Genomic DNA, 13,927 nt, shown 5'->3' with positions numbered 1-13,927 from the left:
CTGGAGGGCGCGGGAGGACACTGGGTGGGAAGGGTGGCATCAGCTCGGCTGGGGGCCGTGCGCCTCTGGTCTCGCCCGCCAGCACATATTCGACCTTTACGAGGTCACCGGAGTGCCCCTGCTCGTCAGTTGTCTTCTATACAGAATATGGATGAGGGTATTTTGTCATATGAAAAGGCTTTACTGAAGAGGGTTTTAGAGATGTTTGGTTCTCTCATAAACTTGGTACTTGAGAATATAGACAAAATATAACCAGAAAAGTCTATAACCTAGGCGATGAAGATTGGCTTTACAAATGGACGTTTATTTTACAGAACACTTCTTTCAGTGACTTTGAACAATTGTGACTCCGGCGATGCTTTTAATGGTTGCCATTTTATAAATTTTTGCTTTGCATACGAGCAAAACATATACCTATTGCTTATGACGTGATTTTATGTGTAAGCTATTAGTTGAGCCTGAGGTCCTGCAGTAATTCTTAGTAGTAAATCTTCTTTTTTTTTTGAGACGGAGTTTTGCCCTTATCGCCCAGGCTGGAATGCAATGGCACAATCTCAGCCCACTGCAACCTCCGCCTCTCGTGTTCAAGCGATTCTCCGGCCTTGCCTCCTGAGTAGCTGGGCCTACAGGCATGCGCCACCACGCGCGGCTAATTTTGTATTTTTTTTTTTTCAGTAGAAACGGGTCTCACCATGTTGGCCAGGCTGGCCTCAAACTCCTGACCTCAGATGATCCACCTGCCTCAGCCTCCCAAAGTGCTGGGATTACAGGCATGAGCTACCTTGCCGGCTTAGTAGTAAATCTTAATATAGCAACACCTCACTTGCCTGGAAGAGGGAACCTCAATCAATCAAAATGAGGGCCTACGGTAATGCCTGACGTGATGCTAACACTTAAAAGTTATCTGTTGAATGAGATGTCTACAAATGCTAGGCCCTGGGGATACAATAATCTGGAAAACCAGACTTGCAGGATGCAGACGTTGATCATATAAACAGATACGCACAGAATTAAGTGTAAAATTGCCACCTGGTAAGACCTGGGCAAGGAAGGTACTGGAGTCTCTACTGGGTGACCTGGCCTAGTTTGAGAAGCCAAGAAAGTTTCCCCCAGAAAGTGACATTTGAGCTGACGTTGGAAAGATGAATGGGAATTAACTAAGTAAGGGAGACAGTATTGGGAGAACCAAAAAGTAATGTGGAGCTTGGGGGGTGGGGGAAGGGAATGAGATGGAGCTAACCACATAGATCTAGGGACCATCAGGAGTTGGCCTTTTGTTCTAAGAGCAGAGGCTTTCAGGCAGAGGAGTTCTGTGATCATATATATGTAGCAAACTTTATTTTCTAATATCTCTGCACAGGTCAGGTTAGAAGTGTCAACTCACTGGGAATGGTTTGTAAATAGAGAAACAAAAGGAGTTACAAGATGAGTCAAAACAGTGACAGCTCAGTCTATTAAGTGGAGGGACAAACTGCCTCTCTATATCTCAGTATTGTCTATAATGATTCTGTTATTAGTATTATCAGTAATAAATTGTGCTTAGTGTACTTTAAGAAAGCTAGAATCTGAGCAAAGCACTGAGGATGCAATAATAGAAGCCCCCTTCGCCTCTTTGGGCTCTCACTGTAGTGAGAAAATAGATGTGAGACAGTGTGGAAAGAAAGTAAACACTAGCAGTGTTTGGGTCGTGGGATTTGGGTAATTTCCATTTTCCTGTAATATCTTTTGGTACTTTGCATTTTTTTGTAATGTTTTACTTATAAAATCTATGAATATTACATTTTCAAAGAGAAATTTACATAAATATAGTTTCCAATGAGAATGTTTCATGCCCTTGGATTTTAGTGACAGTCAATATAAAATGCATCCTTATGTTGATGATCTTCATTTTTTTTTGCTAAAACTTCGACCAAAGAGATCATCTTGTTCAGTGACCATTATTTAAAAGCAAACAAACCAAAACACAAATAAAACCAGACTGTTACTTTTTTCTGTCTTTCTTTCCTTTTTTTTTTTTTTTTGAGACAGAGTCTTGCTTTGTTGCCCAGGCTGGAGTGCAGTGGTGTGATCATAGCTCACTGTGCAGCCTCAAACTCCTGGCCTCAAGCGATTCTTTCGCCTCAGCCTCCCAAAGCACAGATATTACAGGTATGAGCCACTGTGCCTGGCCCACACTGTTACACTTTATATTAATTGAGTGCTGTGTTCTATCTTTAGCTTCCAGGAAGCTTACCCCCAACTTTTGTGCTTAAATTCAGCCATTTCCCTTTGCCTATGTTTTTGATAAGAATATTCTCCATGGCTGGGCATGGTGGCTTGTGCCTGTAATGGCAGCAATTTGGGAGGCTGAGGTGGGAGGATTGCTTGAGGCCAAGAGGTCAAGACCAGCCTAGGCAACATGGCAAGACCCAGTTTCTTAAAAAAAAAAAAGATTATTCTATATATGTTCCAAATGAGCATACTTTTACAATCCCTGCTGGGCGCACTGGCTCATGCCTGTAATCCCAGCACTTTGGGAGGCCGAGGCCGGCAGATCACCTGAGGTCAGGAGTTCCAGACCAGCCTGGCCAACATGGTGAAACCCCATCTCTACTAAAAATACAAAAATTAGCCAGGCATGGTGGCACCTGCCTGTAATTCCAGCTACTCCAGAGGCTGAGGCAGGAGAATCTCTTAAACCTAGGAGGCAGAGGTTGCAGTGAGCTGAGATCCCGCCATTGCACTACAGCCTGGGCAACAGGGCGAGATTCCATCTCAAAAAAATCAAATCGAATCAAATCAGATCCTTACACTGTCACACAGAGAGCTGGTCCTACAGGCAAAATTCCATTCAGTGTGAGGAAGGAAGCCCCGGGAAAGTGGAAGCCAAGTCTGAGATGAGGATATAAAAGGGGCAGTGCCTGGAACATTTCTGTCTCCCCACCAAACTCACTCCAATAACCTTTGCCTATTGCTTCTCACCCAGACCACATGCTCTTTCATTCCTCACCTCCCACAGCCCATGCCTATGACCCCAATACCACAAATACCTACCTCTCTGTCCACCACACTGATGTAGAGAAAGGCATGAAGATCACAGATGAGAAGTAGAAAATGCTGTTAGGACACATGCTAAGAATCAGAGCAACTCTGTCTTCCAAAAAGATAAGAGTTTGGTCTGAACAACGCCAGGTACTGAGCTTCCCTCTGCCATTATCATTGCACCACCAGATGAATAAGGAGAGACCATCAGCACTTCTACCTGAGGACCCACTACACCTACTCCAAGATTTTTTTTACCAAAAGAAAGTGAAAGTTTTCAAATGAAACCACGGGAGGTTCCACCTTTTGTGGTAATGTTCCTATCCAACTGACCCTCCTGCAAACAACTATAAACTCTGCACAAATTATTTTAAAACTGAAGGGTTTTCTTTTGTTTTGTTTGAGACAGGATGGAGTGCAGGTCGCCCAGGCTGGAGTGCAGTGGTGCAATCTTGGCTCACCGCAACCTCCGCCTTCCAGGCTCAAGCAATTCTCCTGCCTCAGCCTCCAGAGTAGCTGGGATTACAGGCACACGTCACTACCGCCTGGCTAATTTTTAAATTTTCAGTTGAGATGGGGTTTTACCATGTTGGCCAGGCTAGTCTCGAACTCCTGACCTCAAATGAGCCACCCGCCTCAGCCTCCCAAAGTGCTGGGATTACAGTCGTGAGCCACCACACCAGGCCTAAAAACTGAAGGTTTGAATAGAGAAAAAGCACGCTTTAAAAGTATTTTTTAAGTAAAGAAAATGGAATTTTGCCTAGCACATGTGGAGTCCTACTATGCAGCTCTGTTTCCTTAAATTCCATGAAAGCCATGCAATACCTTTGCTAGTTTCTCCTCACAGATCAGGATAACCGAGGGGGCTCTTGCGTGAATCGTCTTCTATTTCTTGCAGCCTAACTCATAGGCTTTTGTTGTTCAATATTTGTGTGATGGTTTTGATACTATTTTTTTGTAACCCATGACAGTTATTTTTATTTCTAATTTTTTAAGTAAGCAAATGGGCAGAGATATTAACTGGTAAAAGTCCAACTGATCACCCAGGGTGGATTGAATCTCTCGACTGATGCTCTGTTGCTGGAGCCCTGAGAAACCCACATACCCCGCCTGGGCACCTGCCTGGGGTTGTCTGCTGCGTGACCTGGGATGGTTCAATTCACCAAGGACTTCCTCTGGTATAAATCTTCAGCTTCCTTGCATGCCCTCAGTTGCTATTTAAGCTTTCTGTTTTCTTCCCTAAAGGAATCAGTTTAGACTTGAAATTCAGTTTTTCCTGAAACTGATCAGAAGTTAGTGACACCTTGATTGGATCCGTTTTTCTGTCAGGTGATGAATCTTTGAAAATTTCCTTTCTGTATTCTTTGTTGATTTAAATCTGTGGTCATTATTCATTATGTATCCTTTATGCCTATGTACTTAAAAAATCTTGCTAATGCATTATTTTTTAGACAACTTTATGGAGGTATAATTCATGCACTGTATAGTTTACCCATTAAGTTATACAATTCATTGGCTTTTAGTGTATTTACAAAGTTGTGTGTTCATTGCCACAATCATTTATAGAATATTATTATTACAAAAAGAAACTCCATCACCCCCAAACCTCAAGCCCTAGGCAACCATGAATCTACCTTCTGTCCCCATAGATTTGCCTGTTCTGGACATGTTATATAAATAGAATAATACATTATCTGATCCTTTGTGACCATCTTATTTTACTCACTATAATGTTTTTAGGGTTCATCCATGACATTGTAGCATGGGTCAGTACTTCATTTCTTTTCATTGCCAAACAATATTCCATTGTATTGATATACCACATTTTATTTATATGTTCATCAATTGATAGACATTGGGTTGTTTCCATTTTTTGGTCATTATGAATAATGCTGCTATTAACATTTGTGTGAAGATGTATTTTCGTCTGTCATGGATATATACCTAGGCATGAAATTGCTGGACCATATGGTAACTCTGTTTAATTGTTGGAAGAACTGTTTTCCAAACAACTGGACCGTTTTACATTTCTACTAGCAGTGTATGAGGGTTATGATTTCTCCACATCCTCACCAACACTTTTCTTACCTTTTGATTATAGCCATTCTAGTGGGTGTGAGGTGTTATCTCATTGTTGTTTTGATTTGTATTTCTATGATGGCCAATGATACCGAGCATCTTTTCATGTGCTGATACTGAGCATCTTTTTATGTGCTTATTGGCCTTTTATTTTATTTTATTTTATTTTATTTTATTTTGAGACAGAGTGTCACTCTGTTGCCCAGGCTGGAGTGTAGTGGCGCGATCTCTACCTCCCAGGTTCAAGCGATTCTCATGTCTCAGCCTCCCTAGTAGCTGGGACTACAGGCACGTGCCACCACGCCTGGCTAATTTTTGTATTTTTAGAAGAGACGGGGTTTCACCATGTTGGCCAGGCTGGTGTTGAACTCCTGACCCCAAGTGATCCGCCAGCCTTGGCCTCCCAAAGTGCTGGATTACAGGTGTGAGTGACTGCGCCTGGCCTTATTGGCAATTTCTATACTGATTTTGAAGAAGACACTATTCAGATACTTTGCCCATTTTTAAAACTTGGGCTATTTGCTGGTCGGACATGGTAGCTCATGCCTGTAATTCCAGCACTTTGAGAGGCAGAGGTGGGCGGATCACTTGAGGTCGGGAGTTTGAGAACAGTCTGGCCAAGATGGAGAAATCCCATCTTTACTAAAAATGCAAAATTAGCCGGGTGTGGTGGCGCATGCCTGTAATCCCAGCTACTTGGGAGGCTGAGGCAGGAGAAACACTTGAACCTGGGAGGTGGAGGTTGCAGTGAGCCAAGATCGCGCCATTGCACTCCAGCCTGGGCAACAAGAGTGAAACTCCATCTCAAAAGAAAAAAAAAAGGGGGGGGCTATTTGCTTTTAATTATTTTAAATTATTTAAAATAATTTCATGCATTATTTTAGACTAATTTAAAAAATAAGATAGTGATCATGACTCCAGTCATATAGTAGTTGTAAACTTAATATAGAATGAAGGCATATGTATGCATAAAACTTGCTGTGCTTTTTAGTGCTGTTTGCGTATCTGGTAGATTGTTGATCATTCTTTTTCCTTTCTCTTAGGAGCTCATTTTGTGACTCTCAAGCTTTTATAGCATGCTGTAAACAATTGTCAAAGTTGTTTATCAAGAAAGAGTTGCAAGTTCTTTCTAGTAACAGAAATTTTACACTGCATTCAATGCCTAACGTTGCAGAAACAGAAAGGTCAAATGATTCTGGAAATGGTGAGCACAAATCTGAGAGACAGTCACCTGAAGAGAATCTACAAGGTGCTGTAAAATCTTTCTGCACAAGTGCCTCAGGAGCACCCTTGGGTCCCAAAGGAGATGGTCATTATCCATGGAGTTGTCCAGTGACTCATACTCGGGAAAAAATTTATGCCATCTGTTCAGACTATGCCTTCCTCAACCAGGCGACCTCAGTCTATAAAACTCCAAATCCATCCCGCTCTTCTTGTCTCCCTGATAGTACCTCTTTATCTGCTGGAAATAATTCATCAAGATACATTGGTATCCCGACTAGTACATCGGAAATCATCTACAATGAAGAAAATAGCTTGGAAAACTTATCCAACAGCCTGGGCAAGCTACCTCTTGCATGGGAAATTGATAAATCTGAATTTGATGGAGTGACCACAAATTCGAAATACAAAACAGGTAAGGAGGGAGCCATGAGGTTCATATGTGAAAATAATGAGAAAACAAACACTATGTCTTGTTTAATCTTGCCATTACACATAGTTTCCTTTTATAATACTAAATAAGGAACATGGCTATCATCTTGTCTGTCACTGTAGTTTTGGGAAAGTAACCTTGACATAGGGCATGTAGTTCATTACAGGGTTTCCACTGGAAACTTCAAGCATAACCTTTGTATTAAATTATTTTGAAAGCTTTGAAAATCTAAGAATGTTGTACAATATTATAGATAAACAGATGATAGCTTAGAAAAGGTTAACAATATGGCTAGAACAACTTACTACTGTTTCATAGTTTATAGGCACATGAAGTCATATTTCCTGACCAAACATCTCTTTTTCCTACTATATAATGTTTTAGCTTTTTTTTTTTTTTTTTTTTTTTTTTTTTGAGACGGAGTCTCACTCTGTCGCCCAGGCTGGAGTGCAGTGGCCGGATCTCAGCTCACTGCAAGCTCCGCCTCCCGGGTTTACGCCATTCTCCTGCCTCAGCCTCCCGAGTAGCTGGGACTACAGGCGCCCGCCACCTCGCCCGGCTAGTTTTTTGTATTTTTTTAGTAGAGACGGGGTTTCACCGTGTTAGCCAGGATGGTCTCGATCTCCTGACTTCGTGATCCGCCCGTCTCGGCCTCCCAAAGTGCTGGGATTACAGGCTTGAGCCACCGCGCCCGGCCAGCTTTTTTTTTGTTAAAATTTTTTAGGTACCCAGCAAAGCCTCCATGTACCACTGAGTGGGTTGTATACTGCTCAGTTTAAGAGGATGCTCTTTACCTAGGTTGTGCATAACTTTCACAGTTGCAATGGGGTGGTCCTATGGCAGATAGAAATACTTTATACTTCTTTCTTTTGAATTCAAAGTAATACAGGAATTTTGTGAGGCAGGTACTGCTACCCCCATTTGTAGGTGAAGAAATCGAGGCTTAGAGGGGATAAATTTCTAGGCCGAAGTTGCAAAGTTAATAACAGGTCAAACTAGAATTTGTATTTTACTTCTAGGCTTCTTTGACAATTTTGTAAAACCTTAATGCTTCTGCTTGTTCATCTGCAAGATCAACTTGTTTCATAGAATGTTATGTAAATTTGTAATTCTCAAAGGTAGGAGGAGGATTTGCTTTTTTGTTTAAATTTGTAAGTAATGAGCCTGCAGTTTTCTTTTTGTCTAATGCCTTTGTCCAGTTCTGGAATTAGGGCTATGCAAATCTTCTAAGAAAAGTTGGGAAGTGTTTTTTCCTCCTGTTTTCTGAGGATTTTCAGAGAGACATTAAAATCTCTGTGTATAATTATGGAGTTGTCTTGATTTCTGTTAATTTCTGACAAATTTTAATTTGTCCATGTCATTTAAGTTGTCAAATTTGGGGGCTTAAAGTTAATGTTATCCCTCTAACATCTAAGGAATCTTTATTGACAACTCCTTTTGCATCCTAACACTGGCATCTAAGGAATCTTTATTGACAACTCCTTTTGCATCCTAACACTGGTAATTAATTTATTTTCTCTATTTTTTAAAAACTGATCAGTCTAGCTAGGAGTTTATCAATTTTGTTCATCTTTTCAAATAACCAGCTTTAGCTTTGTTAATTTTCTCAATTGTTTGTTTTTTGTTTTATTGGTTTCTGCTCTTTATTATATCCTTCCTCTGACTTACTTTGGGTTTACTTTGTTCTTCATTTTCTGACTTCTTAAGATGGAAGCTTAGATTATTGATTTTAGACTTTTCTATCATAAGCATATAAACCCCAAATTAGTCTTTAAGTACTGCTGTAGCTGCAGCCCACAAATTTGATATGCTTATTATTATTTAATTTGAAATATTTTCTAATTTCCTTTGCAAGTTATTCTTTAATACATGTATTACTTAGATGTATGCTGTTTAATTTCTAGATATTAATAGTTTTTCTAAATATTGATTTCTAGTTTAGTTCCATTGTGGACAGAGGGCATATGCTCTCAGTCTTTTTAAATGTAATGAGACTTGTTTTATGACCCAACATATGGTCTATCTTGGTGTATGTACCATGTGCACTTGAAAAGAATGTGCATTCTGCAGTCATTGGGAGTATCTATAAATATTAATTATGTCAAAGTGTCTGAAAGTGTCATTCACATCTTTTGTGTCTCTGCTTAACTTGTGTCTTTTCTACCAATTGCCAAAAGAAGGGTGTTAAAAATCTTCAACTATGATTGTGAAGTTGTCTTTTCTCCATTTAATTTCTTTTTAAAAAACTAATACATGTTTAATAACAGAAAATTTACCATCTTAACCATTTTTACATGTACAGTTTAGAGGCATTAAGTCCATTTACGTTGTTGTGCAGCCATCATCACCATTCATCTCCAAATCTCTTTTCATCTTACAAAATAAACTTTGTACCCATTAAACAATAAATCCTCATTCCTTCTCCTCACACTCCCTTGAAACCACCATTTTACTTCTTGTCACTGTGAATTTGACTATTCCAGGTACCTTATATAAGTGAAATCATATAGTGTTTGTCTTTTTATGACTTGTTTATTTATAGCTACCCCTGCTCTCTTCTGGGTGCTGTTTGCTTTGGATACTTATTTCAATCCTTTTACTTTCAGCCTATTTGTATCTCCAGATCTAAAGTGAGTGTTTCAGAGAGAGCATATTGTTAGCTAATTTTTTCTGTTTCTTTTTTTGTGTGTGAACCCACATATACAAAAACGTATTTTTTGAAACCCATTCTACCAATCTGTGCATTTTGAGTGGAGAATTTAATCCATTTACATTTAAAGTAATCACTGATAAGGAGATACTTTTGTCATTTTGCTACTTGTTATCTATATATAAAAACTCTGTTCCTATACTGCTTAATCCCCACCCACTTTCAGTTACTGATGTTATAAAATTACATCTTTATACATTGTGTGTCTGAAAACATAAACTAATAATTTTTATGTATTAATCTCTTAAATAATGTGGAAAAGAAAATGTGGAGTTACAAACCAAAGTTGTTATAATAATAGCTTTTTTATTTTTATTTTTTTGATTTGAAATAGGGTCTTGCTCTCTTGCCCAGACTGGAGTGCAGTAGCACGACTATGGCTTACTGCAGCCTTGACCTCCCAGGCTTAAGCAATCCTCCCACTTCAACCTCCTGAGTAGCTGGGACTACAGGTGCACACCACTACACCTGGTTAATTTTTTAAAATTTTTTGTAGAGATAGAGTCTCATTATATTGCCAGGGCTGGTCTTAAACTACTGGTCTCAAGCAATCCTCCTGCCTCAGCCTTCCAAAGTGCTGGGAATACAGGCATGAGCCACTGCTCCTGGTCTACTACTAGCTTTTAAACTAATAATAATTTTCAAAACATATTAGTCTCATAAATCATATAGCATACAAAAACTGGAGTTGCAAATTAACAAAATAACACTGGCTTTTGTGATTGTTCATGTATTACCTTCACTGAGGTAAATTTATTTCTTCCTGTGGCTTTGAGGTACTAGCTAATGTCCTTTGATTTCAACCAACAGGAATCCTTTTGGCATTCCTTACAGGGCAAGTCTAGTGATAATAAACTCCCTCAGTTTTTGTTTGTCTGGGAATGTCTGAATTTCTTCTTCACTTTTGAAGGACAGTTTTGCTGGATTTAGGAATCTTGTTTGAATTTTTTTTCTTTCAACACTTTGAATATATCAGCCCACTTCCTTCTGGCTTCCAAAGTTTCTGATGAGAAATCTGTTGATATTCTTATTAACAGTCCATTGTATGTGATGTGTTGCTTCTCTTGTGTTGCTTTTAAGAGTCTGTCTTTGTCTTTTGCAATTTTAAATTTTTTAATTTGAGGCAGAGTTTTGTTCTTGTTGCCCAGGTTAGAGTGCAATGGCATGATCTTGGCTCACCACAACCTCCACCTTACGGGTTCAAGCGATTCTCCTGCCTCAGCCTCCCAAGTAGCTGGGATTACAGGCATGTGCCACCATGCCTGGCTAATTTTTTATTTTTAGTAGAGATGGAGTTTCTCCATATTGGTCAGGCTGGTCTCGAACTCCTGACCTCAGGTGATCTGCCTGTCTCAGCCTCCCAAAGTGCTGGGATTACAGGAGTGAGCCACTACGCCCGGCCTTGCAATTTTATTGTATTGTATATTGGTGTGGGTCTTTCTAAGTTCATCCTGCTTGGAATTTGTTGAGTTTTTTGGATGTTTACATTCATGTTTTTTAAAATCAAATTTGGAAAGTTTTTAGCCATTATTTGTTTGGATAATCTCTCTACCCCTTTTTCAGGGTCTTCTCTTTCTGGAACTTCTGCAATGTATAGGTTGGTCCACTTGATGGTGTCCCCAGGTCCCTTAAGGTCTGTTCACTTTTCTTCAGACCTTTTTCTTTCTGTTCTTTATACTCAGTTATTTCAGTTTTCCCATCTTCAAGTTGACTAATTTTTCTGCCTGCTCCAATCTGCCTTTGAATCACTCTAGTGAGTTTTTCATTTCAGTTATTATATTTTTCAGCCCAATAATTTCTCTTTGGTTTTCTTCTAAGTTTTCTATCTCTTCACTGATATTTCCATGTTCTTCATACACACATCTTTCTTTAGTTCTTTTAGCATCTTTAAGATAGTGGTTGTAAAGTCCTGTCTAGCAAATCTGCCATTTGGTCTTTCCAGAGATGGTTTCTGTTGGTTTATATATTTTTTTGTTTCTTTGAATGGGCCTTATTCTGTTTCTTGTGATTTTGTTGTTGTTGTTGTTGGAAACTAGACATTCAAATGTTATTTAATAATGTAGTAACTCTGGAAATCAATACCCCTCTTTCCCAGAGTTTGTTGATTTTAGTTTTTGTTTTTTGATTGCTATAGGCTGTTTCTATGCTGGTAATCAACCTGAGGTATACATTTAAGGGCTTCTCAGGGAAAAGCCCCTGCCTTTCTCTGAGTGTGTACAGTGATTTTCTAAATTTCACTGTGTGATTGCTTTTGAATATACTGTTTTTGAAATGTCTGACTCCCCAAAGGGAAAATGAAGAGAAAAAAAAAATAGAACAAAAAACCACACCCCTTAAGTCCCCTGGAAGTTGCTTCAGTTGTAGTGGGAGGGGCTTGCAACACTGGAAGGAGAATTGCAACAATGGCTGCCCCCCTGTATCTGTACTTTCAAGATCAGAAGCAGCAGTCAGCAATCAGAACACAGGTTCCCAATTTTAGTAGGACATGGACCTTTTTGCCCACCATGGTTCCCACAAACTGCCTGGAGCTTCTCCAGGAACATATGCACAGTTACCTGGACTTGGGGATAGGTACTTGTACCTTGCTATGTCCTGAAATTGACCAAAATTTGCATTTGCTGTTCAGGACTTCCTCTGAAAGTTGCAATCCTTTGAATAGACTCTGGAATTCCAAAATATTTACATAGACAGGTTCTGCCAATGCAGTTGTCTAAGTGGGGAGACAGATTCCTGGTGCCTCCTACACCGCACTTAATTCTGTTAATTTTTAAAAAAATGTAATTTGAAGCTCTGTTATTAAGTTCACGCACATTTATGAGATTTATGCCTTCTTCCTGAATTGACCCTTTTATCATTATGAAATATATTTCATTATTCCTGGAAATTTTTCTTGTCTGAAAGTTACTTTGTTTGATATTAATAAAGCTCCTCAGCTTTATTTTGATTATGTTTGCATGGTAGATATTTTCCATCTACTTACTTTAGTTCTAGAATTTACATTTTTATAGCTTCTATTTCTTATCTGAGATTTGCTATATTTTTCATTCATTACAAGAGCATTTTATCTATGTCATAATGCATAGTCATAATATCTACTTTAATGTCTTATCTGCAAATTTCAAAATCTGGCTAATCTCAGAGTAGGCCTTATCTTTTTTCTTGAGAATAAGTCATATTTTTCAGTTTCCTTACATGTTCTATAATATTTCATTGTATCCTAGATAGTGGGACTATTATGTTATGGCAACTCTGGTATATCCCTTCAAAGTGTCGATTTTTTTTTGGTTTTGGGAGGCAGTTAATTTGGTTGAACTAAAACTGTAAATTCTGTCTCCTTGGTACAGCTCCAACCATCTCAGTTCAGTTCCTTTAGCTGTGTTGCTTGGGTTTGCTCCTTGCATGCATGGTCCAGGGGTCAGTCCAAGATTTGGGCCAAATTTAAATGCAGAATTTGGGCCCCCTCTTCTCTGTGGCTGTCTTCTTTATGGGTTCCCTCTCACCTCACTTTCAGTGATGGTGATTGCACAGGACTCTGTCATTTGGTTCTTCCAGTAAAAAAAGACTGGATTTTCTGCTTTTATTTGCTCTTCTCATACCTTTTTCTAAAAGTCAGTGTGGTGAATACATATATTTGTGTGTGTGTGTGTGTTTGGTGTTGAGGCTGTGTGTGTGTGTGTGTGTGTTTGGTGTTGAGGCTGTGTGTGTGTGTGCTGTGGGTAGGGTGAGGAATGGAAGAGGGAACTCGGTAATGAGAAGGAGCGGTGGGCGAAGGTTCTTGGAGCTGATGTGATGGGAGGCAGAAGGTGCAGGTGTTGCTCTTTTATGTTCCCATCTCAAACTGAGCTTTCACTTTGATGTGGCTTCTTTCCCTCCAATCGAATCAACTTTTGCCTGTGGGACCTGCTCTTTCTGTGGCAGCGCGGAGATTTTATGAAGTATGCTCATTTGGACCGTATATGTTCATTGATCCCAGGGGCAATCCTAGATTCAGCAAAAAGAGAATGGGGGCAAGGTCATGGAACCCTAGAGGAAAGTGTGAGTACAGACTGTTTGCAGAGCCTATCAAGGTCACACATTTCCATGTTTCATTAGACTTAAAATTTTAAGTGGCTGGGAAAACTACTTAGGGAATTAAGTCATTATTAGGCAGTGAAGACATCTCAAGAAATGTGAGAAACTCATTCTTCTGTCATCTGACTCTCTTAAGAGTCATTTTACCAGTCAAGGAAATTTGGCACAATGAGATTTGGCGCAATTGCTCACCTTTGCCAGTGGTGTTCAGCTCTGTGAAAAGTGTGTTCTCTGTAAAAACTTAGAAAAAATAATTAAAAGGGTTGAGCACGGTGGCTCACACTTGTAATCTCAGCATTTTGTGAGGCTGAGGCAGGTGGATTGCTTGAGCTCAGGAGTTTGAGACAAACCTGGGCAACATAGCGAGACCCCAACTTTATTAAAAATACAAA

General features: G+C 39.5%; 1 protein-coding gene across 14 annotated transcripts in view; it reads left to right on the top strand.

Annotated features, from left to right (window-relative positions):
* Nucleotides 1–13,927, top strand: part of BIVM (basic, immunoglobulin-like variable motif containing) — a 76,706-nt gene that overhangs the window by 1,630 nt on the left and 61,149 nt on the right. For 5 of the 14 annotated variants that reach the window (XM_017861396.1, XM_017861428.1, XM_017861409.1 and 2 more), the window contains exons 2-3: nt 4,267–4,350; nt 6,144–6,736. In XM_017861396.1, coding sequence (XP_017716885.1) covers nt 6,259–6,736 — 478 coding nt within the window. In that variant the 5' untranslated portion in view covers nt 4,267–4,350; nt 6,144–6,258. Of the gene's footprint in view, nt 1–703; nt 869–2,120; nt 2,149–4,017; nt 4,200–4,266; nt 4,351–6,143; nt 6,737–13,927 lie in introns of those variants that run through there. The other 9 variants (XM_017861444.1, XM_017861385.1, XM_017861363.1 and 6 more) reach the window with 6 other exon arrangements.

Source organism: Rhinopithecus bieti, unplaced genomic scaffold (assembly GCF_001698545.2).
Source record: "Rhinopithecus bieti isolate Rb0 unplaced genomic scaffold, ASM169854v2 scaffold_2254, whole genome shotgun sequence".
In the NCBI taxonomy this organism is placed as follows: domain Eukaryota; kingdom Metazoa; phylum Chordata; class Mammalia; order Primates; family Cercopithecidae; genus Rhinopithecus; species Rhinopithecus bieti.
Note: the sequence above shows the minus strand (reverse complement) of the source record. Positions and strands in the feature narration are given on the sequence as shown.